Below are 26,835 nucleotides of genomic sequence, written 5' to 3' on the forward strand. Positions count from 1 at the left end.
CAAAACCTACCCAAGCAACACTGGGTGAAGAAAACAGCCCTGGACATCACAGGTCTTAATCTTGCACACACACACACACACACACACACACACACACACACAGTATGGCCAATTAAACTAACCAGTTCATCTTAGGGGAGAATGTGCAAACACTACATTAAAAATATCTCATGTGCAGTCTGAACACAGAACAATAGATGCATTTGAAGATATGTATACCCAAGCTGCAACCATTCTGTTTCTTCTTATACTAATCTACCAATTTACTACTAAAATATCAAAAGTATTTTATATGTATTGTAGATCCCAGATACCATTATGCTTATATTTAACAATGATTAAAAAGAAAAATGACCTGAACCTGTGGTTAAATAATAAATCTGCAAAAGAGGAAAGCAAACACAAAATATGGTAAGCAAGATACATCAAGTTAATATGTAATTCATAATGTCCACAGTCAGGTTTATTAACAAAAGTAGGCGAGTATTTAACAGAAAATGGCAACCTTACTGCATAAACATTTATGATGTTAATGAAGCTGCTCTCCTGCAAGATAAATGCCTCTCCATCTAATACAAATCAACAGTAAGATATAAAATGCAAACAAGTCATGTTTCTGTGGCAGACCCCACATTATGAACTCAATACATTTACCATCAGCTGTGCAGATTTCTGTGCTAGTAGCAGTAGCAGATAAACCCGCTGCCCTAGTTGAAAACAGAAAGTGGATCTTGTGTTGCAAGTGATCATACAATCTACATCTGTATTATCTTGACAATTTTCTTCGGTGATGAAGCCTCATGGGAGACAACTGGGATGATTTGTAAGCTATGCCTTTCAACAGTGAGAGGAAAGAAGCCCTACCTCCCTCTTCATGAATATTAATATATGAATAATTACCTATAGTATGGAAAAACATTTGTGAAAATAAAAATAATCATTAAGACTTTTTCCAGGAGAAGTCAATTTTATTCAAAGTTCATAATTAAAAAAAGCAGACTCAAAGCTGAATTTCTACAAATGCAAAATAAACAATAAACATAGATAATCTGATTAAAATAAACATATTAAAATTGCAACAAAATATGATGTTATAATAAGGTTAGAATGCAACAACTTATGGCAGCTGATAAAAAAGCCCGTGGCAGCACTCCCTGTAGAATGATAGCACAATCAGTCTTCTGCTAAGGGTGCTCCGTGGTTTGACCAGGGTGTCATGGAGACTGCGCTGCACTGTCTTTAATAACATCCTACTCTCTGTTGCCAGAGTCAAGTCTTGGAGCCCAAAACAGAGCCTGGCACACAGATTAAACAAATAAGTGTTCCACCCACACTAAAAAAAAATGATTTGTCTTGGAATACTGCTCACTATAGCCCTTTATGTATATGGCTTCGGTGCTTGCAGCCAAATCCAGATTTCTATTGAGGTATACATTTTAGGGTTGCATCACCTCAATCACTACTCCTTAGATGAAGATGAGAATCACAGAATCCCTGTTTCTTAATAGTTCAAAAAGAATAAATACATATATCCGGCCCCCTGTCTAGGCTAAATGGACTTTTTTCAACAAAATTGTTGATTGGAAATCTTAGGGCTAACATCACAAAGTGAGAGGAAGGTGTTAGATGCTGCTTTGTAATCACAGCAAAATCAGTTCCGCTCTGATCATGGAAAATGTAAATAAACATGTTAAATCTAACAGGTATTTATAAGTATAAAAAGCATAGTTTATTTTGTGTGTAGCAGTGATTAGTGCTGCTGTATTACACAACTCCATGAGACTGGGTTTGAATCCAGACTGGATATTATCAGTGTGAAATTTACAAGTTCTTCCCATTTCTATGCATACATTTCAATAGGTCATCCAATTTCTTCCCACATCCCTAAGATGTGAAGGTTAAATTCATTGTGGACTTTAAAATGGCCAGGTGTGCGAGTGAATTCACATGCCAATGGACTAGCCAAGCAGTGCAGGATGCCTTCCAACACTTGCTCACAATGCTTCCACAGAATGAGCTCCTCCGTACCCACACCTGAAATTTAGTTAAGAAGGCTTAAAAATGGATGACTGGTAGGTTTCTTTTAGAATGTAATTTAGGATCTAGCTCTCCTGGATCCAGACTAGAAATAATGATGTGAAGAATTTTAAATACATTTTCACTGAATTGCATGTGATTTAAATAAACAATAAAGAGAGACAAATTGCTGGAGTCTCTAGAGTACAGACAGACAGGTTGGGAGCATACACTAATACAGTGCAGACAGACCTTAATTTTTCCCCAGGGCTGGGGGATTTGCCTTTTTACGAAAGATCAATATATAAATACACACACACACACACACACACACATACATACATACATGACTAAAAAGAAAGAAAGCATCTGGCTTCACAGTTACAATCACAATGAGGAATTATGCAGACTTATTGCCATTGGTATAAAGGAGCGAGCCCCAGTAGTGTTTCTACACACACAAAACAGAAGCCAACAGAAGAACCAATTACTGCCTAACATTAACTAGAAAAATAAAGTAAATAACAGGGAATAAATTAAACTCTACAGAGAAACTTCCACACTTCTGTTCCTTACCTCAGGTAACTTCATGGCTTAACTTGAAGACAGCTTGCTCTACCGACAGGATTTGCAATCACCGCACTCTGTGAAGCTGCAGATCACACAAGGCTCCTGGATAAGATGTCCAAATTCTATTCTCTTTAAAGCGCCGATAGTATCAATTATAGTAGTTTCTTTTTAACCACTACCACTGAAAAGCTACATTTCATATCTATTACCCCAACTAACCTAACACTAAAGAAAATTTCCTCAAAGCCTAAAGTAAAGAAAAATAAAAACTTAGTAAAATTACAGAAAAATAAAAAATGGAACTTAAATCTATTTAAAAATTTCATTTCCAAATTTAAATAAGCACTCCATCTACATTATTAATATTCACTTATGAAAGGTAATCATTTTGTGTCGAAAGGATTGCAATAGAACACACGATCTGCAGACCCAGCATGTTCCCATGTCAAGATGAACTTTGATACAGAATTAATTTCGATTTAAATGGAATTCAAAACTCATTTTTAATTGCATTTATACAGTTTCTCAAAATCTGTATTATAGCTTATGCCTCAGCTTACTCGGAATGTGAAATAAATCCACTATACAAAAAACACACCCACGACAACTTGAAACTCATCTTATTTGACACTATGACAGCATCATTGCGAACATCAACTACGCCTCTGGACTGCACGAAAAAACAGCCTCTACACACAGAGGACGCCACGCCCCTATTTATTTCATACTTCTGTGTTTTCACTATGACCCTAAATGCTTTACAACTACACAATCTACCATTTCACACAAGCTATTTACGAACTCAGCTTCATACTTCAAACCTGTCTTACTAGCAAGGTTTGTATGGCTAACCTAGAGCTACACTATAACTAGGAGGACCTTTACACAGTGGAGATTCAGTTGCGGGCGCACACCTCCATTCATACACTCGACTGCACATCTACTGCCTTCACTTACAGTACAAAGATACATAGCTACTAAACATTATTAACACTTTTAGTCAACACATTTGTTTCTGCGTAAAGGTCAGCTGCTTATCTACACCTTGAAGTTCTTTGATGGATTCCTCTTACATACTTAAGGATTTTGTCAACTGATTTATCTTCATATATAGGTGTCTACTTATTCATGACAGACCTATACGGTCGTCCTCCACCGCCTCCTCTTGCCCCCAATTCAGGTTGAACACGGGAGCCTCTTACCATACGGAGCAGAGCTTCTAGTGTGCGCAGAATTGTCTCACTCGAATTTCAAGCTACAAAGAAGCCTGCACAGTTGGACCGCTCTCACGCAAGGCGACTTCTCCAAATGATTCGCTGTCCTCAAACATCTCACTCCCGGGGCGCCGGCAGGCCTCGGGGTCGCCTAGTCAAACTAAATTTAGCCCAGTCGTATTACTCCCTATCAGACGTGTTGCTCGCCTCCCGCCACTCTTAAGACACTCGACAACAAGCAGCTTTCAAAAAACACTTATTACGGGCGTTTTCCCTCATCTTCTGTTTAAAAAAAACATGCCACTCCATTAACAGGGGGAGAAGTAAAAGTTTTCCCATCTCCCGTCATGTCGTCATGTCAACTGACTTGCAGTAGACAGGCAGACAAGAGTCGCCCCCGCAATCGCCACGTCCCCTTTTTCCTTTACAGCGCCGAAATGCGAGCGGCTGCTGACCGTACCGTTGCAAAACTGGAGCAGTGAGGATGTGTCGTAAAGGCTGCCACTGCTGTAGCCGGAGAAGCCGTCCTCCATCCCGGCGATCTGCGCCGCTCTGTGTCTCCCAGATCCGGCCCGTTACTTCACTTGCACTTGCACCGCCTCGCGAGCTTCTCCCTCCTCAACGCGCGAACCCGGCCTGCCACCCTCAGTTACCATGGCAACCAGCACTCTCCTAGTTGGTCAGTCATGTGAGCGCGGGGAGCTTCGGAGCGTCTCTCTGTTCGACAGCGGTTCTGGCAATGCTTGGATGGGGAGTTTCTCACGAGGAAAGCGAGACGATATCAGTTTCACTGTGCCTCTGTTTGCTTTCCATTTGCTTCTCTTGTTGAACACGCCTAGGGAATTACAAGCGTGCGCTAGACGAGGGTATAAGTCGCTCCTACTGGCCAAACAAATAAATAAAGCGCGCCACTCAGCGACGAAACCTTGAGATAACCAGCCGAATCACTGGAAGGTGTGGTTTGGCACCGCCTTCAGGGATAATATGGACCAATTGGAAAACTGGGCTGGGAACTCCCTTCCAAATCAGTATTGAGCTTCCAAAGGACTCCTACCACTTCACGCCCTTTCTCCCAATATACGATATTGGTTACGACTTGTCAAACTGTAGCACTATGGATGTATGTTAAGGTAACCAACTTAAAATGAGCTTCATCAGTACTATCCACTAAGATAATCGAGAAACAATAATACAGTACATAAATGTGAGTCGTTATTATCTTTCGTTGATCTCATTGTTTAATTAGCTCTTCTTATTCAGAAAAGTGATTTAGCGTTAAATTTACCTTTAGAAGAAATGTTGGAATTTTGGTTATATCTTTTGATGTTTAACTGTGTCATTTCTTTTTAATTCACATTTTCTGAGCACTTTGTCATCTTAATTGCATCCAGATCCTGTCAATTAATAACAAGCATAGTATTCAGGCACCAACGCAAGTGAGACTGACTTTTAAACAGCAGCTACTTTAGTGTTACTTGTGTGCTTATTAGTAAATAACGGTATAAATAACCACAGAATTAAAATTCTAAAAGGAAAAAAAATAACTCCTTTACATTTATTTCATACATTTATTTTACATTTCAGTAAAAATTTAGTATAATACGTTTGTAATTTATGGATTGATGCAAAAAATGTTCTCAAAGACAGTTCTCACCAGCTTGCAGAGGTTTTAACAAATATCTTCAATCTCTCCCTGGTGTATGCCACTGTCCCGGCCTGTCTAAAATCTGCTACCATCATCCCGGTGCCTCAGCAACCCAACATCAGTTCCCCCAATGATTATAAATGAGTGGCCTTAGCACCAATTGTCTCAAAGTACTTTGAGAGACTTGTTCTTGGGCACAAGAAGACAACTCTCTCTCCTACCTTGGATCAGCATCAGTACGCCTATAGGGTGAACAGATCCACAGAGGATGCCTTAAACACTATGCTCCACATTACAATGTCTCACCTAAAGCAGAAAAGAGCATATGTGAGGCTGATGTTCGTGGATTATAGCTCTGTCTTTAATACTATTGTCCCCAGGATACTAGTGAGGAAGCTACAGGACCTGGGAATCCACAAACATTTGAGGCTATGGATTAAGGACTTCCTGACCAACCACCCATAAACAGTGAGACTTGGTCCCCACACCTCCCCAGTACTGACACTTAGTACAGGAGCACCTTAAGGATGTGTTCTATATGTTCTATATTTCATTTACACCTACAACTGTACACCCATTCATCCCACAAATGCAATCATCAAGTTTGCGGACGACACAACAGTCGTGGGTCTCATCTCAAATGGCAATGAGACTGCTTATAGGGATAAAGTCTCTAGACTGACAGGATTGTGTGCGGTAAATAACCTGTCCTTAAACATCAAAAAGACAAAGGAGCTCATCCTGGATTTCAGGCGGACTCAGGATAGGAGACCAAGAGATGGAGCAGGCCACCAGTCTTAAGTGCCTAGGGACCCAGATCACCAGTTACCTAAAATGGAATATAAACACCACTGCTGCAGTGAATAACACCCAGCAAAGATTGCACTTCTTCAGGATACTGAGGAAAAACCACATCTCTGCCATTTTGCTGAAGACATTTAGCACTGCTCAAAACAGGGCTTACTGACCTACTCCATCCTGGCATGGTTTGGAAACTGTTCAGAGGCAGACAGGGCAGCCCTCCAGAGGGTGGTCAACACAGCACAAAACATCATTGGACTTTCCCTGCCCCCTTTGAAAGACATCTACCGGTCACACTGTTACATAAAGGTCTTCAGAATTATCAGCTATATTACTCACCCTTTCCAACACTTCTGCACATTGCTACCCTCTGGAAGGCGCTACAGGGCCCTGAAGTGCTGTACCATGAGACTGAAGATCAGCTTTTACCCCTCAGCTGTCCAAGAACTTAATTCTCGGCCCCTATCCCATTGCCCCTACTTTCACTTTTACAATTTTAATAGCCTTGGACTTGTTTTCATGTGAGTTTTATGAACTTTAATTATTATTTCATTATATTACGTTCATGTGTATGAGTGATGAAAGCATCTGTGGGAGAGCTGTTTTAAATTTTGTTGTATTGTTCTCAGTGCAATGACAATAAAGATATTCTATTCTATATTCTATTCTAAAAATTAAAATAAGAAAAGTAGCCTCTACCAGATCCAGGCTACAGAGTGTCTTAGGCCACTGAATGAGCCTGAAACTCCGAGTGCCACTTCTGCAGCTGGAGTTTATTGGGCCACAGGGGGCCACCAGAACTGAACTTGAGATTAACTGTGCTAAATCATACACAACACCAATATTGAACTTGCTGTTAATAATGATGATGAAGATGGCAGTACTGAAAGGAATTTTTGAAAGTTTCCTTGGTCAAAGAATATTGTCCAATTTCAAAATATATAATGCACTATAGACCTAACTCTGAGGAATTCATTAACCTTACACTCTTAAATATTCTGGTTCTTTAATGGCATTTTCTGGTTCTTTACTGGGTTGTGTAGTTCCTCATATACTACTGCTTGACAAAGCACAGCTTAATTCTGTGAAGGGTTCTTTGCATATGAAGTTGGTTCTTCTTGCTTTGAAAAATATTTTAATAGAAAAAAATCCTAAAATCGTTAATATTTCATATAGTCTACCTATAGCAGGACACTTAACAGGTTAAAAAACCTGGACTTAGTCGGTGTTACTGCGGTTTTTTAAAATTATTATCCACTGATATTTCACAAATCTGTTACCAACTATTCATGATTATTTACTGGAGCCTGTTAGGGGTCCAAATAAATAAAGGCTCTTAGTGGGTGGATTTTTTGGGAACCAGAAATGGTTCCCACATGGCATTGCGCTAACAAGGGTTAGCGTGGGAAAACGTATTATTCAGGAGGGAAATTTGTTTGGATCAGGAATGTACAAACATAAAATATTGTACCACAGATACAATAAAAGAAGCCAATAGATAGAAAATATTACGTATTCGACCGTTATAAACATGAACTCACGCCTAAGTTGATTACGGTTTTGAATTCTAACGTGACACAAGTAAACCAAATAAATCGTTTAATAAAAATCAAACATTTACATTATATACGTAAAAGCTCGAGAGAATTCTCAACAGTTGCTTACCAACTGCAGTTAATTATTATGATGATTAAAAATAATCACAATAATGTAGAAACATATTACCTGTATTTGTCAGAGTAGACCAGTTTGACTTGTCACTTTCGATGAACAACAAAAAGCAATGCCATGCGTATCGCGGGATCGCTGAGACCAGGCGCTTTCAGGCTGTTATAGCATAACACTGTAAGACTGCACTCCTCCAAACCCAGATAACAAGTATGTTAGCTCAGCCGCTTGTGTGTGCGTTTCTCATCGAAACTGTGATCCCAAGGGCCGGGTTTGGCATCAGATGAAAGGTGCCACCAGGAATACCCGATCCCGATCACTGTACAAATTACAGCGGAATAGCATCCTCGCATAATACGATTTATTGTGTGAACACGACAAACAAATACACTAGGGCCTTTATATGGTGCCTTTTCTGCACATAGTACCAGGGCAATGCCCGTTCAGTACATTTAACAAATCTGTAATAAATGAATAAACAGACTTCTGACAAAACAAACGATATACGTTTGCCTGGCACGAACTAAGTAAGGTTTAACGCATGAAGTAACCCTGGAAAGTTAAGTTTATTTTCAAGTACACTCAGACACTGCCCATACTTACTGACAACGGGAATACACGATATAATCTCAAGAAGGAAAACGTACTCACGGTTAACAATGTGAGGAAAAACAATATTGTTTATATACGAATGCATGTATGCAAAGTGCAACAAACAAGATGTCACCGTATGAAAAACAAGAAAGCTGAAAACAATGTTTTGGGCGTTGATCTGTGTATTTATGTAGTGTATTCATCTTCTGAATGCGCGTTATTTAAAAAAGGACACTTGGCGGACTGGGTACTCGCCAAGTACCATCGTCAGTAAGCGTGAACAAGCTCTGGATGGTGCACCGATTCGTCTCACAGCACACTTGCGCAACTCGGGGGTGTCTAAACAGCCTCAGGGCCCCCTGGGCAAAGTAGTGCGCTGGGTCCCCTGTTTTTACGCAAAACAGAAACATACATAGGCATCAAAAATATCGTGGAACCATGTGCTCCAGGGGGCCCGATCCAGTGTGCCGCAACTTGCACCCAGTTTATTGTTTTCTGCCTAAACTTGTACTGGTACTAAGTCTGAGTGTTTTAAAGACGCCAATTAACCAAATATGATAGTCATTGTAATGTGGGAGACAATTCGGTATACCTGGGGAAAACCCACAGACTCGGGAAGAACCTGCCCCCGCCCTATGATTTGAACCTTGGATCCTGGAGCTGTGAGGCAGCAGCGTTTAACTCTATTTATTTATTTATTGATATTCTTATTTATTTATTTATTTATTTATTGAATTACTACTAAATCATTGTTACGACAATTAAGTTATTATTATTGTAAATCTTGAAACAGAACTTTCACCCATTAAGTTTAAGCAAACTTCAGACTGGAGTCACAGCGGAAGTTGCCTGTATGGGAGTGAGCATAGTCTGGGAACATCACACGAAAAATTAATTCTGTTTCAAAGTTCATCCTGACATGGGGAAATTCTGGGCCTGCAGATTGTGTGTTTTCTATTTCGACTTGCGCCATCCTCCCGAAACAAAAGGATTACCTTTCAAAATTGAATATTAATAACGTAGGCGGAGTGTTTATTTCGAGAAAGTGGGAGGTGTCAGAAAAAAAGCTCCTACAGTTAATAAATTACTGTATACTCGACCCCGTGGATGTGACAAGCACAACAACAACATTTGTTTATATAGCACATTTTCATACAAAAAGTAGCCCAAAGTGCTTTACATAATGAAGAATAGAAAAATAAATGACACAGTAAGAAAATAAAATAAGTCAACATTAATTAACATAGAATAAGAGTAAGGTCCAATGGCCAGGGTGGACAGAAAAAAAACAAAAAAAAAAACTAGAGACGGCTGGAGAAAAAAAAAAAAAATCTGTGGGGATTCCAGACCATTAGACTGCCCAGTCCCCTCTGTGCAGAAGAAGACTAAAGGCTGGCGAATTTTTTGCCAGGGTTGAGAGGGCACGAGAAATGTAAATATTTTCAGATTTTTGTGGAAATTCAAACCGGAAAAAAACCTACAACTTAGCCAGGCGTTTTTCGTGTCTTATTTCAATCAAGTTGTGATGGACTGTCGCAAAGTCCACGGATTGCTGCTGCGTTCCGTCTTGTGCTTGCTGGGAAAGGCTCTGTACCCCCCACACCTCCCCCGCGACTAGGCTCAAGATTAAGCGGTGTTAGAAAATGGTATACTATGGTATTTCAGTTTTTTCAGTTTTCTTATTAGTCCTGAATGTATTTCTGCTAATAAGCTGTGTAATTCATTATCAAATTATATACTATTTAAGGGAAAGTCACCATTCAGACATACCCCAGGATACCAATTATATTAAAAATCCCTATTTGTATTAAGTCAAATTATGGGGGATCATAAAGATTGATGGCCAAAACATTGTATTAAAGTTAATTTCAAAAGAAGTTTGTGTTTATACTTGGTCTTAGAAAATAATGGTCATTTTTACCAATGCCAAAAATAAGTTCTGTTACTAGGAGAAGTTTCTCAGTAAAGATCTGAAAACTAAAGCTATATCTGTCCTTAATTCCTGGATTATGCACACACCGATTTTTGTCTTCTCTGGTTATGCCAAGCAGTATGTAACTGCTGAAGTCATCACTCTAAAATGGCAGTCCATAACAAAACAAAATGGTGTAAATTTTCAACTTTATTAAACTAATCCTATTGGAAATAAATGCCTGAATCAAATTCCTTGGTTTAAATAACCCCTTACCTCATGCACAGAAGTCCACAAAACTCCATAAAAAATTTACAGAAAAAACACAGGCTGAGAAATGAAGAGCTTGGTGGTACTTTGGATGTTGGCAAGGTAATAACTTGGGGCCTCATGTATAAACGGTGCCTATGCACAAAAATGTTGCGTAGGCCCATTTCCATGCTCACATCACGATGTATAAAAACTAAACTTGGTATAAAACCACACACATTTTCAAGCCAGCTCAGTCCCTTGTGTACACAAGTTCTCCGCTCGATTCTGCAAACTGGTGGCACCTAGTGTCAAAGCACTGCTACCGCTCCTTTGTGGTTTCCCTTTCTTTGTTAGATCCACATCTCTGATGCGGCTTTATCAAATACACTGAAATTAACTGCATATCATTTATTAGTTTAAGGCATCTAATTGTAATTAAACCAAAACTATATAATGGTTCACGGAATCGCCAAACCATTCCAAATACCATCACTACTTTAGCTTTGTTACTCTCAAGTGCACTACTCAGAGTATTTCACCCACTGTATCTGAGTGTGGAATCTCAGCTCTACAGAAGCTGATCAGATTATTGGGATACAGCATCAAGCACACCTGCCTCAGCCATGCGCACAGTCTATTTGAACGTCTCCCATAGAGAATGGCAAAAGCTTCAGAGCCTTTCCTGTAGGGACCTCACCTATCAGAAACAATTTCATCCCAAGAGCTCTAAACGCACTCAATCAGTCCATCAAGTGATCCTGGTAGAACTGTTTGTACTTATAAGTACAATTACTTCACTGTAAAGTTGCAATACAATTATAATATTGCACAACCTGAGCCACTTTATAAAGCGCATATTTACATAGGATGACGACTGGCTTCTAAGTCAAATCAGATTTTCAAGCGCTATCTTCTTGGAGCTTTTGATATAATTTTTAAGATAAAAAGCAGTAAATATGTATATTACATTATACATATACATTTTTAACTTCATTTAAATAATGTACTGTATATTGTTAATAATTAAACTTGTGAGGACATGGTGGCACAGCGGTAATGATAAGCTGGCGCCCCATTCAGGGATTGTTCCTGCATCATGCTGTATGGTTGCTGGGATTAGCACGACCCTAGATTTTTGATAGATGGATGGAATAATTAAACATGTACTGCGAAGGTATTTCAATGTTCCATAAAAGTTTTCACAAATCGACATTATAAGCTTACAGATGGCTTGACATCTATTACAGAGCTGATCGTGTGTTGACTGGTTACTTGGAGAAAGAAAAGGAAGGACAGGAATTGGGGGTTAGTACATTTGAGAGAGATAGTACTGCTGCAATAAATTATTTCATTGAAGGTCGCAAATGGCACAGCAAGCATCTTGCGGGAGGCAGGAACAATCTCTGGACGGGGCACCAGCTCGTCACTACCACTGCACCATCGTGCCCCCATATTTAATACATGCTTTAATTCCTATTATTATGAAAATGACATCAAGTATACATCTTAGTATTTATATTTTTCAGAGAGCTGTAAGATCATGAATGTAATGTATTCTGTGTCCTGTCGGCGTAAGAGAAAGCCTGTTTAATTAGCACGTAGTAATTCACACAGATAGAGTACATAGAAGAACGCATAGAGTACAAAGCATTTAACATGCTACTTTAATTACAATGAGATTTGAGAAACTATTAAATTAAGTGATTTTAAGATGAAGTTTATGATATTCTACCTTAATGACAAAATAAACTACGTGATTAAAGTTTAAATTTCGAGATTAAAGTTGATATTTCCACTTTATTTTATTTTCTCTGTACCCTAATACGTTTCCATATGACACTCAGGCGGTGGGCTATGACTTGCTTTTTCACTGTGACTTTGATATCTTACCCCTTCTTTTTTATTTTGGGCACTGTGCGACTTTCTGAACTTGAACTTTCGAGTTCCTCCACCACTTTGTCACTTGATCAACTTCCTTTTGTTGTTTATACCACTGCTTAAGCCAACAAATAGTACATTTTTCCTTGCCTCTACTTGGTATTCGCTGAATTCCTTCTTTTTTCTCTATGATTTTGCTATTGTCTGTTTACAGAACGCAAATCATAAAGGGCTATTTATATTGATTTGCATATTCAAAGAGGTGTAATTCCAGGAGGAGTCAGGGTGGGGTGGTAGGCGCGTGCACAAGCGTTACTTTTCACGCTGACCAGGATTTATGGACAGGAAGAATGTGGATGTTGGTGTACGCACACATTGATGTATCTGGATTTTTTTTGTGCATACACACATTTCTGCTTTTGTACGTACACCATGCTTTAGTGTGAAATCTACGCACTGAGTTATGCATGAGGCCCCTGGTGAATACGGTCTTCACACCTGTGTAGGCAGACCCAGAGACACAGCAAGGTTATGTTTTACTTCTGCTTAATTTTTACTTTTTGTTCGTACTTATATTTCCATTCCTTGCAAATTTTGTTAATAAATACGCTATTTCTGTGTGCTCTCGGCATCTTTGACATTTTTGAAGTGTGGAGAGACAGCATTATTGTACCTTATTCAGTCACAACACAAGATGGTATGTTATATAAAGTATTTAGTGTTGTTTTCGTAGCTATGTAATAAAAAGAGTGTTATTGTTAAATATTTGTTAAAGCTTTTATCCATGGTGACTTACAGTATCAGTGTACATTACAGTTGTTTACATACGTTTTTTACAGTTGGAGCACTGGCATCTTATTTGACCTTTTCAGGGTCATAAAGTCAGTCTGAGGTAAGCATTGAACTGGTAACCTTGTATTTTCAAGAGCTCTGCCTCAACCAATGGGTCACGCTGACTGGCCAGTAAGATATAATGATGGACTTGTTGTACTCGGAGGAGGAGTGGTGAGGCCTTGCCACAATGTGAACCTTAGAAGTATAGAAGCTGCATAGATTTAGAAGAAAAGATCGGGATTGTTTATGTCAGTAATCAGCCCTCTTGCTGAGCCAGATGATATTAAGAAGGGTGACTATAGGTGATTTCCAGTTTCTAACAAGCTTATACTAGGAATATCGCTATTGTTGTGGATTTTTATGATTAGGAAGTGGAGTACTGCAGAATCCTATAGCATGCTCTTATTTATGTAGTTGTGCTTATTCTCCCCTACAGTATATGTGGTATAGCAGGTCCACAGCTAGTTCCACAATAAGTTTTATTTATGTAGCGCCTTTCATACACTCAAGGACACTTTACAATTCAATACACACATTAACAAAACAGTAGAAATTACATACATGAAATAGAATAATACTCATTGAAAAGATGTGTTTTTAACAGAAGTTTGAAATTATTAATCGATTTTTCCTCGTGAAGGCTGAGAGGGAGAAAATTCCAAATTTTAGGGGCTATCACTCTGAAAGCTCTGTCACCCATAGTTACTAACCCGTATTTAGGTACAGTGAGTAACTTAGCGTCCGATGATTGTAATGCACAGGCAGGAGTGTAAGGAAGCAACAGGTCCGATAGATAATGAGGGGCTAAACCATGAAGGTTTTTAAAGGTGAGAAGAATAATTTTATATTTGATTCTTGAAGAAACTGGTAACCAATGTAAATCATAGAGGACAGGAGTGATGTGAGCAGATTTTTTAGTGTGTGTAAGTAAACAAGCAGCAGAATTCTAAATATATTGTAATCTATTGATATATGTAGTCGGGAGGCCATAAAACAAAGCATTGCAATAGTCCCGACAGGTAGTGATGAAAGCGGGAATGAGTGTTTCAGTATCTTTCACACTGAGGAAAGAATGCAGATGAGCAATGTTGCGAAGATGAAAAAAGGCTGTCTGTGCTATTGAGCTAATGTGTGATTGAAAAGTAAGAAGCTGATCAAAGATGACACCCAAATTACGGACTGATGCTGAGGGTTGAACCGGGATCCCATTAATGTCAATTTTTAGCCCACGAAGGGTAGAGAGGACAGATTTGGTACCAACTAATAAGATTTCTGTTTTATCAGGATTGAGTTGTAAAAAATTATCTGTCATCCAATTAATCACACCCTGAATGTGCAGACTCCAGTCGGGTGTGGGTATGCACGTGTATCACTCTGCGGTTAATTGGGGAACTGGCTGACCACAGCGCATACACTTGTGGAGGTGGGCGGAGCAGTCAGGCAACCTAAATCCTTGCACCTGCGCCCAATTAGGCAGCAAAGGATAAAGGAGCCTGCACAGGACAGAAGGGGAGAATCAAGATAAAAAGAAGGAGAATTGGAAAGGAGAAAAATGAAAGAAAAAAGAAAGGAGGTTAAAGGAGTTGAGAGAAAGGCAGGAATGAGGGCGAGCCAGAACAAGAGAGAAGGAAGTACGTGGATGGGAAGGGGAGCCCCAGGAAGGAACGTGTGGCCGGCACTTAGGAGGGGGCTGTAAGATCGCTCTTGTTGTGCGACTATGTAGCAGGAGAGACTATTATGCTCAGGGTGTGCTTTCACTAGGAGGACCCAGGTATCGGCAGAGGTGTTAGCAGAGCGGGGCTGGGCAGTTCCCAGTGGAACACAGTGGGATTGGCAGCAGGGACATGGGCCAGAATGAAAGATTGTCTGCGCCTGTTGGACAGATCAGGGTAAGACACAGAGACATCCATTTTAAAATGAATGCACCAAGGTTCAGAACATCAAAGGACAGTTTCTTGCTTGTGTTTTAACCTCATTTTAATGTATTTATTGAGATTTACAGTCACTTCTTTTTATTATTTATTTATTTATTTATTTATTGAGTAAGAATGAACATCGTTTTGTTTTTACTGTTTTTAATAAAAGTACTGGAGCACTTTTGTACCCACCCATTTCCTGTGTGTGTTGTGTCCTCATCTGCTGGGTCATCCATTGGGTTGTCATCGATGGTAGCGAGCTCAAGAAGCTTCATAGAGCCACAGGGAGTGTGGAGCTACCTGCACCATGCACATTAAATTTGGCTGTGCCTGAATTGTGAGATTGAAGCTTTAGGGCACCATCAAAAATAAATTGAAAGCTGATGACAAAAGATTATAGAATTATTAGGCAGAGTCTAAGTTTTAGACAGAAAGGGCTGAGATTGCTGAGTTGTGCTGAAATGCTCTTCATCCATTCTTTTTGCCATTCTTCTTTCATTGGGGTCACAGAGGGCAGAAGCCCATCATCAGAGTATGACATGCAATATAACAACAATACTGGAATGCATGCCAATCTTGAGACCCTACAAAAAGCTTCCTGACATCCTGGCAGCAGGTGCTGAACTTGTATATAGTCGATGTGCTCCCAGAACCGGTATCAGTCTAAAGTTAAGTGTCATCAGTTTGTACATGAAACATGAGGTCATGTTGGCAAATCAACCAGCTGTCAACCTCTGATAATTTCAGTAACATTTTCAATCCCAGTCTGAGTCACAGCCCCAATCATAATCCTATTTTAAGACCTTTTCAAAATGGCAGTCCAAATCTCAATTCAAGTCCTAGTTTTACCTTCATTCTATTTCTTTTTCACATTTACAGGCATAGTAACAACAAAAGCAAATTTCATGAGTCAGGTTTAGGAAACACAGCCATATCAATATAAATTGAGCTGAGCTAGTGTTAGCTCGTAGGCATGTGGTTTGTGCGATTTGTATATTCTGGCATCACTCAAAAATGGCTTTATTTATACTATATGCCAAAAGGTATGTGGACAGCTCTCGAAATTGTTGAATCCCTGTATTTCAGCCACACTCATTGTTAACAGGTGCATAATACCAAGCACCTAGCCATGCAATCTTCACCACTGGCAGTAGAATAAGTCATACTGATCTCAATGACTTTAAATGCAGCACTGTCATATGTCACATGTGTGCGCTTGGGGAACAAATTATGGGCTTAGATGATAAAAATGTTACCCCACACCAACTGAGAGCGCTAAGCAATAATGGTATCTCTTCTTCTTTCCCCTCTGCAGAAACTAAGATTGATGAGAAACCACCTATGACATCACTTCCACGACCAGCCCATCTGTGCCTGCCTCATCCTCCCAGGATGCACCATAAACGAACCCACCGCCATCTTGGGTGAGACTCGACCTAAACAACGGGACTAGTCCAACTTTGCGTTAAAATGCATTTTCTTTAGCAACTTTTGCGCTCTTTACAATATACAGGGTTTGCCTTCGGGTGCCCCAGACCCTTTATGAGCTTTTTTTAGGCTTTATATGTCACAAACATTTATAGTGCTAAAATGTGTTGCAATTGTCATTCCAACAAAAGTCGCATCACAAACATTACCACTGCTTTTAGGATGGTACACTGCAAATGTTAAACAATGGGGTCTGTGTTGATTACCGGGATTTAAACCCATCTTAGATGGGTAGCACAGCTAGTGTGTATAAAAAGTGTTAATAATTCCACCGGAGTGGTGTGGAGGTGTGAAAGTGACTGGGCTGGGGTATATCTAGCAGTACTTCTCACGGAACAGCACTATATTTAGAGTATAAAATTGAAACTGGCACTTCCATGTCTCTCTCACGCTCAGGTTTTGCCTACCGTTTTATTTTGCTGATGATGTTTGTTGTGGCTGCCCCCTAGCAACCAAATATCTTCAGCATCTTGCAGTGTGTGTCAGTAAAACCACAAAGATGCAAACTACAATAAAAAGAAACAAAGCACAAAATACACTGTAGCCGCTAGTAGGGAAGTGTCATTTTACACACCCTACTTTAGCAAAATTCCTCCTTTGTCAAGAGAGCATATATGGGTTTATACGTACAGGTGAGCTACTGACTGTGTCAGTATTATAGGGAGATTGTGATCTATTTCTGTTCATTTATCTGAGTACAGCTCAGAATGAGAAAATGAAATTTGATATATTACAAAAAAAGGAAAAAGGAGTAAAGAAAAGTGAAAAATGTTAGCACTTTGTGCTTTCTATTTGCACTTTACGTTTGACCAGGACTTAAGAATATGCAGTGTGTCCTTGAGATAGAAATAGCCACTAATCCTGGTGTGACAGAGCATTACCGTGTTACTACAGATACTGTATAAAGCAGCTATCATGAGTTCTCCCACAGGCATACACGCACACCCCCTGGGAAAAGCACATCTGCAGCATTCATGGAGACTTCTTACATGGTTACAGCTGGCAGCACCAAGGTAGAATCAAACAGGTTCATAATCTCTATCAAACCAGGAGACAGCCAACCACAAAATATCCATTGTTCTTGGCTGTATTCATTGGGTAACTCCTCTGCAAGTGGTATGAGATCTTTTATCTTCTCGCTCAGGGACTGCTTTTCATCAGAATCTGCATCCATATACAGTATTAATCCTCTTCTCAGTTAACTATTTCTATTAACTCAGTAAGCTGCTGGAGGACAAGCTCCTGCCAAAGAATGATCTCTTGGTTTGATCACAGGTGTGTGACATCCAAGCTGAGAAAGAGGGATAAACTATGGGGGGAAAAGAGAGGACCTCTAAACAGCTCATAGTGTAATCTTCTCCTATGTCAGGAAAAGATTGGAAATGACCTTTATAGGACATGCACAGTAAGTGGTCCAGAGGTGCTTAGGAGTAGATACTACCTAGGGAGGTGAAGAACAAACACAGAAGCTCAGCCTCTTCCAATAACATATTTCCAGGGATCACAATAAAAAACGAACATGAACAGAAAAGAAAAATCTCCACCTAGCCCAGGGTGTACTTAATACAAAAAGTAACACTAACTCTGAAAACTGGGGGCCTACTGTATTTTTGTTTTCTAAAAATTAAGAACAGTTTTCAAAAGGCTGTATGAAGCCTAAAGAAATCTGTTGTTCAGAGAGTCTGAAGAGACGGCTGGAACTCTGTACTACTAATTTGAGAGGGACCAGGACTATGGGACTAACCATAGGAATATCTGTTTTGGTGGTTTTGCCCATTGAAATACTTTGGCGTGGCGTTGCTGCATTTTCCTGAGTGTGTTCACCCTGTGATGGACTGGAGCCCTGTCTAAAGATTGTTCCTGCCTTGTATCCAGTGCTTACTGGGATAGGCTCCAGGTTCCCTGCAACCATGCTTAGGATAAACTTGGAAACTGGAAGGAAAGATGGATGAATTGCTTTGTGTTTTAATAAAATGTAATGTAAAATGTAAAATGTTTGTGTTTTGCTTAACTGAGTGACCCACTGTGGTCACACTTCATTTCAAAACAACTATAAAAGAATCCCTTCATGTATAATCAGTCCCTGTTACACTCACCAAGGAGTAAGCTACCTCATAGTTGGCTAATAAATGGTCACTAACCATAGGGTGATGTCCGTCAAAGTCTGTTCAAAAAGAGCCATTTACATCAGGGACAGCAACCAAAGAATCGGCCCATACAGTATCAGGCCCTCGTGAATTGTTCTACTAACAAAACAGTCAGCTCCTACATACAAGAGTCATTGTTAGGATGCTACTTATATTGTTTTGTCATTCTTGTCTGTTTAGTGTCACATAGAAACAAATTATCATCATTTGAATGTTTATATTTATTCACTGAATATCATTTACCAATGATTGTGCTTGTGTCTTTGTTCTCTGCTGTTGTTGCTATGCGCTGTTTTTTTACATAATAGAAGTCCAATGTCTTTTAAAATCCCTGGCTCAAAAAGCAATATACAAATTCTTAATTTATTTTAAAATATCCTCTAGTTAAACAAAAATAATTGTATCAAACAAAAAAGTAATTAACTAAGTAAAAAAGCATAAAACATTTCAATAATGAATACCACAAAGAAACAAACAATACAGCAAATAATCACAACATGCCAGTGATAGGAATCTTTTTAGTTAGCCAATAAAAGGTTTTGCTTGATGTCTCTCCTTACATTTGTGTGAAATCTGCCCTGAACAAGTTTCCAACTGTGTCCCCATGTTCTTATTTTAATGTAACAACTGGGGTCCACCATACTTCAATCATGTTCCCTCTTTATCTGAAAAGGTTCAACGTCTTCAGTTTCTCCAGTAGCTCATACCTCTTAGTCCTGGACTTAGCCTAGTCCATCTTCACTGTCTGGATGTAGATTGTGATGAGTCAACTATGTCTCCCAGGTCCTTCTCGTAAGGGTATTTTCAAGTTTCAGACCTCCCATTGTCCATTCAAATCTAACATTTCTCCTTTCTATATGTAAAACTTTACATTTTACATGTAATACTTTAAATGTACTTACATTAAATTTCATCTGACACAAATCTGCCCTCCATAAAAATTTAGCTGATTCTGCATTATTTGCCCTTCCACCTATTTTAGTATCATAAGAACCTAAGAAATTTGACAAACGAGAGAAGACCATTCAGACCATCATGTCCATTTGTTTAGCTAATAGTTGAGCTGTCCCAGCATCTCATCCAGATCCTTTTTAAAGGTTGTCAAAATCTGTGCTTCAGCTACATTGATCGGTATACAGATTCCCTCTGCGTAAAGAAGTGCTTGTTTCCTTCAGTCTTAAATGCACTTCCCCTTAATTTCCACTGATGTCCTCGAGTATGCAATTCACCCTTAAGATGAAAAAATTCTGCTGGATCTACTTTATCCATGCCTTTGAGGATTTAGAAGGCCTGGATTAAGTCTCCATGCAGTCTACTCTGCTAGAGACTAAAGAGGTTTAATTTTTTGAGGCTGTCACAGTAGGACACATCCTTAAGTTTTGGGTTCACCTGGTTACTTCTCCACTAACATCTTCAAGTGCTGCTATGTAGTGTGGTGACCAGAACTGCACACAGTACCGCAGATGTGATCTAACTAGTGCATTATATAGTCTGAGCCTAATGTCTTTTGACTTATATTCAACAGTTTTTGTGATATAACCTAACATTTTATTTGCCTTTATCATTGCTTCTCTACATTGGTTAGTCGATGTAAATATGTTGTGTCAACATATACCCCTAAATTCTTTTCAGTTTGCTTCCTGTATGATAATGTCTACCATCTTGTGTAATCTGCACACTTAATAAGCTTATTGATTATATAGCTTCTATATCGTGTGAATAGCAGCAAGCAAAGTAACAGAAGACTGTAAGGCTGAAGGCATAAGAGAAAAAAAAAGTGGAGTCACAAAAATTCCAGGAAACATATGTAACAACTACAAAAGTAATAAAATAATAACAAAAAATGTGCTAAAATGAGTCTTTAGCATTCAAACAAAAGATCATGCCAATAATAGGTTTTTCGAAGTAAACATTTTTCGGTTCTCCAACACAAGGCTCACATCTTTCAAAAATGCATCTCTAATGAAAAGTGACCTCCCACTGAGTTTGGTTTCAAACAGCCATATTCACAACGATTGGTTGTTTCAATCCTCCCGGAGAACGTTATCTAAAGGGTCTTCTGCTCCATTGTCACTCCAGCAATTTCATAGATAGCCAACACAGGGAGGTGACTTTGTGATGTTAACCACACAGTCACCCTCTTGCACTTTACTCACTGAGCAACTAAAAAGTGAACTCCTAAAACGTCACCAACCAAAGGCCTCGGCTCCTGAACTGTCACTTGTCACCAAGGCAGCACAGCACTAGTGTCAGCTTCCTTTCTTTCAGCTCATGTCCAAAAGCCTCAACTCTCTCCTACTGACTACCTGAGAGTCACCTTCCGGTAGTCACCTTCCTCACCCCTTTCTTACTTCCCACACAGCCAGCACTGAAAATTTACCTTTCTTACTGCTAATTCCTACAGTCACCACCATTGTGAATGCCTCACCTCCCTTGTGGTTTGCTTTGCCAGGTCCTTTACTCAGTTAGGATAAGCGAGCGTCTAAGGATTTGCTCTTAAAAGAATACTTTTTCTTCTTGGCACCTCTAGGACAGTCATCTGCCAAATAATGTTCTAATGCAGAGTAAAATTCTATTCTGTCAGCTCTTCTACCTGATTATCAAAAAGTCTCTGTCATAGACTGCGGCTGTAGAGTTACTACCCTCACTATTATCCTCTTGAAGAGTTAAATTACTGACAGACAGTTCTTTAAACCTCCCTGGTCTGCTACCAAAGGGTCCTGTCTTCACAATTGACCATCCAAATGGCACTTCACCCCATAGAGTAAATAACCAGACTTCCAAGATGCATAGACCTCCCTCAGGTGACTAGTCACCTCCTACATTGCAAGTTTTAAATAATCAAGCTAAATATTTATTTGGGACCTCGAGCCTCGTGTCTCAGTCAAGGCTGATAAAAGTGAAAAAATAAAATGTGGTCAGACTAGACAATGGAGATAAGATGGGTAAGGCCATGGCAAAATCAATCTGAGGAATTTGGGGTTCTGCTTTCTGTAAAACAGAATCTGCTCTGCACTGATGCAGTGTTTAATGTGGCTGGAAACAACATTTAAATGTCTATTTTGCTAAGCCTCTCGTTACGTGGGCTTCTTTGAGTCCATGTCTGAACCCAAGCAAAACAATGCAACTTTTCTCTCCATGAGATGTAGCACCCTTAGCACCACAGAGTGAACACAACATCAATTATAATAATGAAAGGCACTATACATAGAACAAATACTGAGGAGAGTAGTAAATTTGATCTTATTAATAATAATAATAATTCTTTATATTTATATAGCACTTTTCTCACTATTCAAAGCGATCTCCATGCAGGGTGGACCCGGGAAGCGAACCCACGATCTCCTTACTGCAAAGAGCTCTAACACATTGAAAGGGAGAGATCAAAAGACAGCTAAAGGCAAACAGACTATGAGAGCAAAGACAAGATCTAAGCTTATTCCACATCATTTCACTTTGTCCTCTTAAGACTTTTTTAAGTATGGAATGGAAGTGACCCTCATTCTGAAGCAGTAAGGCTTCCCATCTTTCTGTCACTGTTCAACCAGCATAAACTTTCCAGCCACATTTTAACTAAAGTTACACACAATTTCATAGGTTTTTCCACTCATATACTCTTAAGATCTTTTCTCCTACCCTTGTCCCACAGTCAGAAATAAAAAAGACCAAACCAAAACCCCTGTTCACCTGGAACACAACTGTCTGACCCTGCCAGTGTGGACTCCTCTGGGATGGGCTTCATGTTCAGTCCAGGAGGTGACAGGATGCCATTCTCAAGGTCCATTGAAATCTGCCTGAGTTCTGCCCTGTGGTTGGTGCGATGCTGAGGAACCGGTCACCTTGACCAAGGAGTTAAGGATAGGATTAACTCCATAAGCCAGGTTCAGGGAAAAGGCAGGGCCATCTTGTAATAGGCCACTTTGGACAGGTGACGTGGATGGGTGCAAGCAAGAGAGGAATCACTTGAAACAGATGGAGAGCCATTTCACGGGAGGATTATAGAAGTCACTGATTGAATTCACAGCTACTGTAGGAAAGTAGGACAATTTCCCGTTGGCGAGTAAAACACAACCTGACATGGCCTAGTTTTGCAGCTTTTTCTAAGCAAATACTTTAAAACTTGAAACCTAAATGGAGCTGGGATCCATGCTGCACCCTGTGTATTCTGACCATAGGTTAGTGAGGGGCAGCTGATTTGCACACAGACACTCTGAGTAATCATAAATCAATCCAATTAAAGACTTAGCTCCTCTAGGCGCTGACGCACAACGCTGGCCTGCTTATGTTGTACTCCAGCCTGCCGATAAGCTCCAGTCCACCCATCTGAGCTGCTGCCCAGAGTGAAGCTGGGATTTAGTGAGCTGCAGAAGCACAAAAGTCACTGCATGAGGGATGAGTCAAATGAGCTGCAAATCCCTCTGAGAATGCATGACAAAATGTGGAAGCTCAAACTTTTTTCTATCCCACACAGTGACATACTGTAGCTATGATTGTGCACACATCATTTCATGGAGAAGTCCTACCCAGAGGGTCTTACTGGGTTACTAGGAACTTACAGAAACATCTGCAGTGTGGCTGAAGTGTTACAAGGCAGGGAGGCAGCAGCCTCTAAGCTTACGGTAATCTCGCAGTCAGTCGCTCAGGCCTGAACTGTTGTGTCAGTGTGATCCCTACCACTTTAAGAGCACCTGGGGGACAAAAGTATAAAGTCCAATTTGCTTTTGAAATTCCCTGCTGCTTCGGCTTGCCCACTGAAACACAATGGCAGAACAGGAGAACACAATTACGTCATTATTTAGGACACATTGGCATCACTGGATACCACAATAGCGCTGTACGGTCAGTGTCACTATACAGTTCCCAAGATGATTCTTCATAATTTATAAGCAATTTATAAGCAATTTTAAAACTGACATATTTCCTTCTGCAATTTTAAAAATAATGGTAAAGTAGTGGTTCTTCAAAGTGATGCCATTTTTGGTTTCCTAAAAAGCCATCCACGTGAAAGTCCAAGAAAGATCCTTTCATTATTTAGATCCATAACAGACTCCACAAATAACCAGGAATACATGATGACAGATCTGTGAAAACCAAAGATTTCATGAGTTAGAAAGGACCACAGCTTAAATTCAGGTTTTCTTGATCTTTGGTATTCTGCTAAATACCCTACTAAGCATTCAAGGTTTCTGTTTTGTCCACATTAGGAGTAGAATGAAGTGGCACTTTGTCAAGCAAGGGATCTACAAGGAACCACACAACCCAGTAAAGTGCCATTAAAGAACAGGGTGTGGACAACCAAAGTGCCATCTATCTATCTATCTATCTATCTATCTATCTATCTATCTATCTATCTATCTATCTATCTATCTATCTATCTATCTATCTATCTATCTATCTATCTATCTATCTAACTATTGTGATCACAAGGGGACACCAGAGAGAGCAACAAACCACAGACACAGTAATAATCCACACTATATGAATAAAATAATGAGGATTTATTCTCTTCAAGCACTTCTTCTGAAACATCTTTCAGCAATCAGCCACAATAACCATACAAATCAATACAAATCAATAAATCCTTATCCTTCCGTCCTCCAATGAATTTTTTCTGCTACCTCCTGAGTCTGACTCCCTGAAGTGAGGCAGCAGACTCCTTTTATGTTGGACCCAGGAAAGCTTCCAATGCCATGGCATGTCTTCAGGGAGGCACTTCTGGGCCATAAAAAAGTACAGAGGTCCTCCCTAAACAGCGCCCTCTATTGATCCCAAGTGATGACAAACAGGACTGCACTTCCGGATTACAGGTCGCAAGCACTCCTGCGGGTGTTCCCATTGGATTACCATATGAGGACCACTGCCACCTAGTGTGTGGGGGATGGAACCAATGTACACTGTATCCACTATCTCATCCCAGCTGGGTACAGTTTTATTTCTTCATCCCCAATTCGTTTGCGTCATTGTGCTGGACTCCCGTCCAGTTAATGGTACGTCATCTGATCTGTCTGGGGATTCCCATTCTCCTCCTACACTATGTATCTGTCTATCAATTATATAGTGCTTTTTCTATCTATCTATCTATCTATCTATCTATCTATCTATCTATCTATCTATCTATCTATCTATCTATCTATCTATCCATATAAAGAAATTCGCTACAGTAGATGCCTGTGTTTGCAATGTACAACCCCAAATCAGAAAAATTTGGGGAAAGTGTGGAAAATGTGAATAAAAAAAACAAAGCAGTAAATTACAAATTTCCCTTAACTTTTATTTCATTGCAGACAGTATGAACACAAGATAATTCATGTTTTATTTGGTCAACATCATTTGATTTGTAAATAAACATCCATTCTTGCCATTCAGGCTTGCAACACATTCCAAAAAAAGTTGGGATGGGGGCAATTCAGGGGTAGTAATGAGGTATAATAACTAAATAATGATGTGATTTGAAACTGGTGATGTTAACAGGTGATTGCAATCATGATTCGGTACAAAAGCAGCATCGAGGAAAGGCCTACTCCTTTAGGAGCAAAGATGGGCAGAGGATCGTCAGTTTGCCACCAAGTGCGGGCAAAAATCTTTGAAATGATGAAGAAAAACGTTTCTCAAAGACAGATAGGAAGAGATTTGGGCAATTCTCCCTCTACAGTGCATAACATAGTGAAAAGAATCAGGGAATCTGGAGAAATTACCGTGTGCAAAGGCCAAGGGCGCAAGCCTAAACTGAATGGCCGTAATCTCCGAGCCCTCAGACAGCACTGCATTAAAAACCGTCATTCATCAATAAATGATAGAACTGCGTGGGCTCAGGGCTACTTCAGGAAGTCACTACAGTATGTAGTTACATTAGGAAATGCCAGCTAAAACTGTACTGTGCCAAAAGGAAGCCCTACATAAATAGTGTCCAGAAGCGCCGTCTACTTCTCTGGGCTCGGAGGCATCTGGGATGGTCCATTGTGCAGTAGAAACGTGTATTGTGGTCAGACGAATCGGTTTTTCACATCTTTTTTGGAAGAAATGGACGCTGTGTGCTGCGGACCAAAGAGGAAAAGAACCATCCAGTCCAAAAGCCAGGGTCTGTCATGGTATGGGGTTGTGTCAGTGCCTTCGGCAAAGGTAACTTGCACTTCTGTGATGGCACCATCAATGCTGAGAAGTATATCTCAGTTTTGGAGGAACAAATGCTGCCTTCAAGACAACGTCTTTTCCAGGGACGCCCATGCTTATTTCAGCAAGACAATGCCAAACCACATACTGCGCGCATAACAAAGGCATGGCTGCGTAAGAAGAGGGTGCGGATGCTTGACTGGCCTGCCTGCAGCCCTAATTTGTCTCCGATAGAGAATGTTTGGGGCATTTTGAAACGAAAAATGCGTCAACAAAGACCCCGTACTGTTGCGCACCTAAAACGTTTGCAGGAAGAATGGGACAAACTAACACCTGCAACACTTAGTCACTTGATTTCTTCAATGCCTAAACGTCTTTTAAGTGTTGATAAATGACAGGGGAAGTGTACAAAGTGGTAAATGCTGTACTGTCCCAACTTTTCTTGAAATGCGTTGCAAGCCTGAATGGCAAGAATGGATATTTATTTACAAATCAAATGATGTTGACAAAAAAAACATGAATTATTTTGTGTTCATACTGTCTGCAATGAAATAAAATTTGAGGAGAATTTATAAATTGCTTTTTTCTTTCTTTATTCACATTTTCCACACTGTCCCAACTTTTTCTGATTTGGGGTTGTATTTGTGATGGCTCAAAAGTCCATTTCCTATTTTTTCCTGTCGACTCACTTCTCATTGAGACTGAAGAAATGCATGGTGGATTGTAAAAATAAAATCAAATCTCTTCTGCAGCTGTGTATGTAGTAGGGGTATTTTTGAACGCCCACATG

The 26,835-nt window shown here is 39.8% G+C and overlaps 1 protein-coding gene across 10 annotated transcripts in view; it reads right to left on the minus strand.

Moving 5' to 3' along the window:
- The window catches only part of eml1 (EMAP like 1), a 191,754-nt gene that overhangs the window by 149,777 nt on the left and 15,142 nt on the right, over positions 1-26,835 (minus strand). For 2 of the 10 annotated variants that reach the window (XM_039740942.1, XM_039740940.1), the window contains exon 1: positions 4,261-4,716. The exons of 2 other annotated variants lie outside the window; for them this stretch is intronic. In XM_039740942.1, coding sequence (XP_039596876.1) covers positions 4,261-4,333 — 73 coding nt within the window. In that variant the 5' untranslated portion in view covers positions 4,334-4,716. Of the gene's footprint in view, positions 1-2,592; positions 2,838-4,260; positions 4,719-26,835 lie in introns of those variants that run through there. 6 more of the 10 variants (XM_039740948.1, XM_039740947.1, XM_039740939.1 and 3 more) reach the window with 5 other exon arrangements.

Source organism: Polypterus senegalus, chromosome 18, assembly GCF_016835505.1.
Source record: "Polypterus senegalus isolate Bchr_013 chromosome 18, ASM1683550v1, whole genome shotgun sequence".
Lineage (NCBI taxonomy): Eukaryota > Metazoa > Chordata > Cladistia > Polypteriformes > Polypteridae > Polypterus > Polypterus senegalus.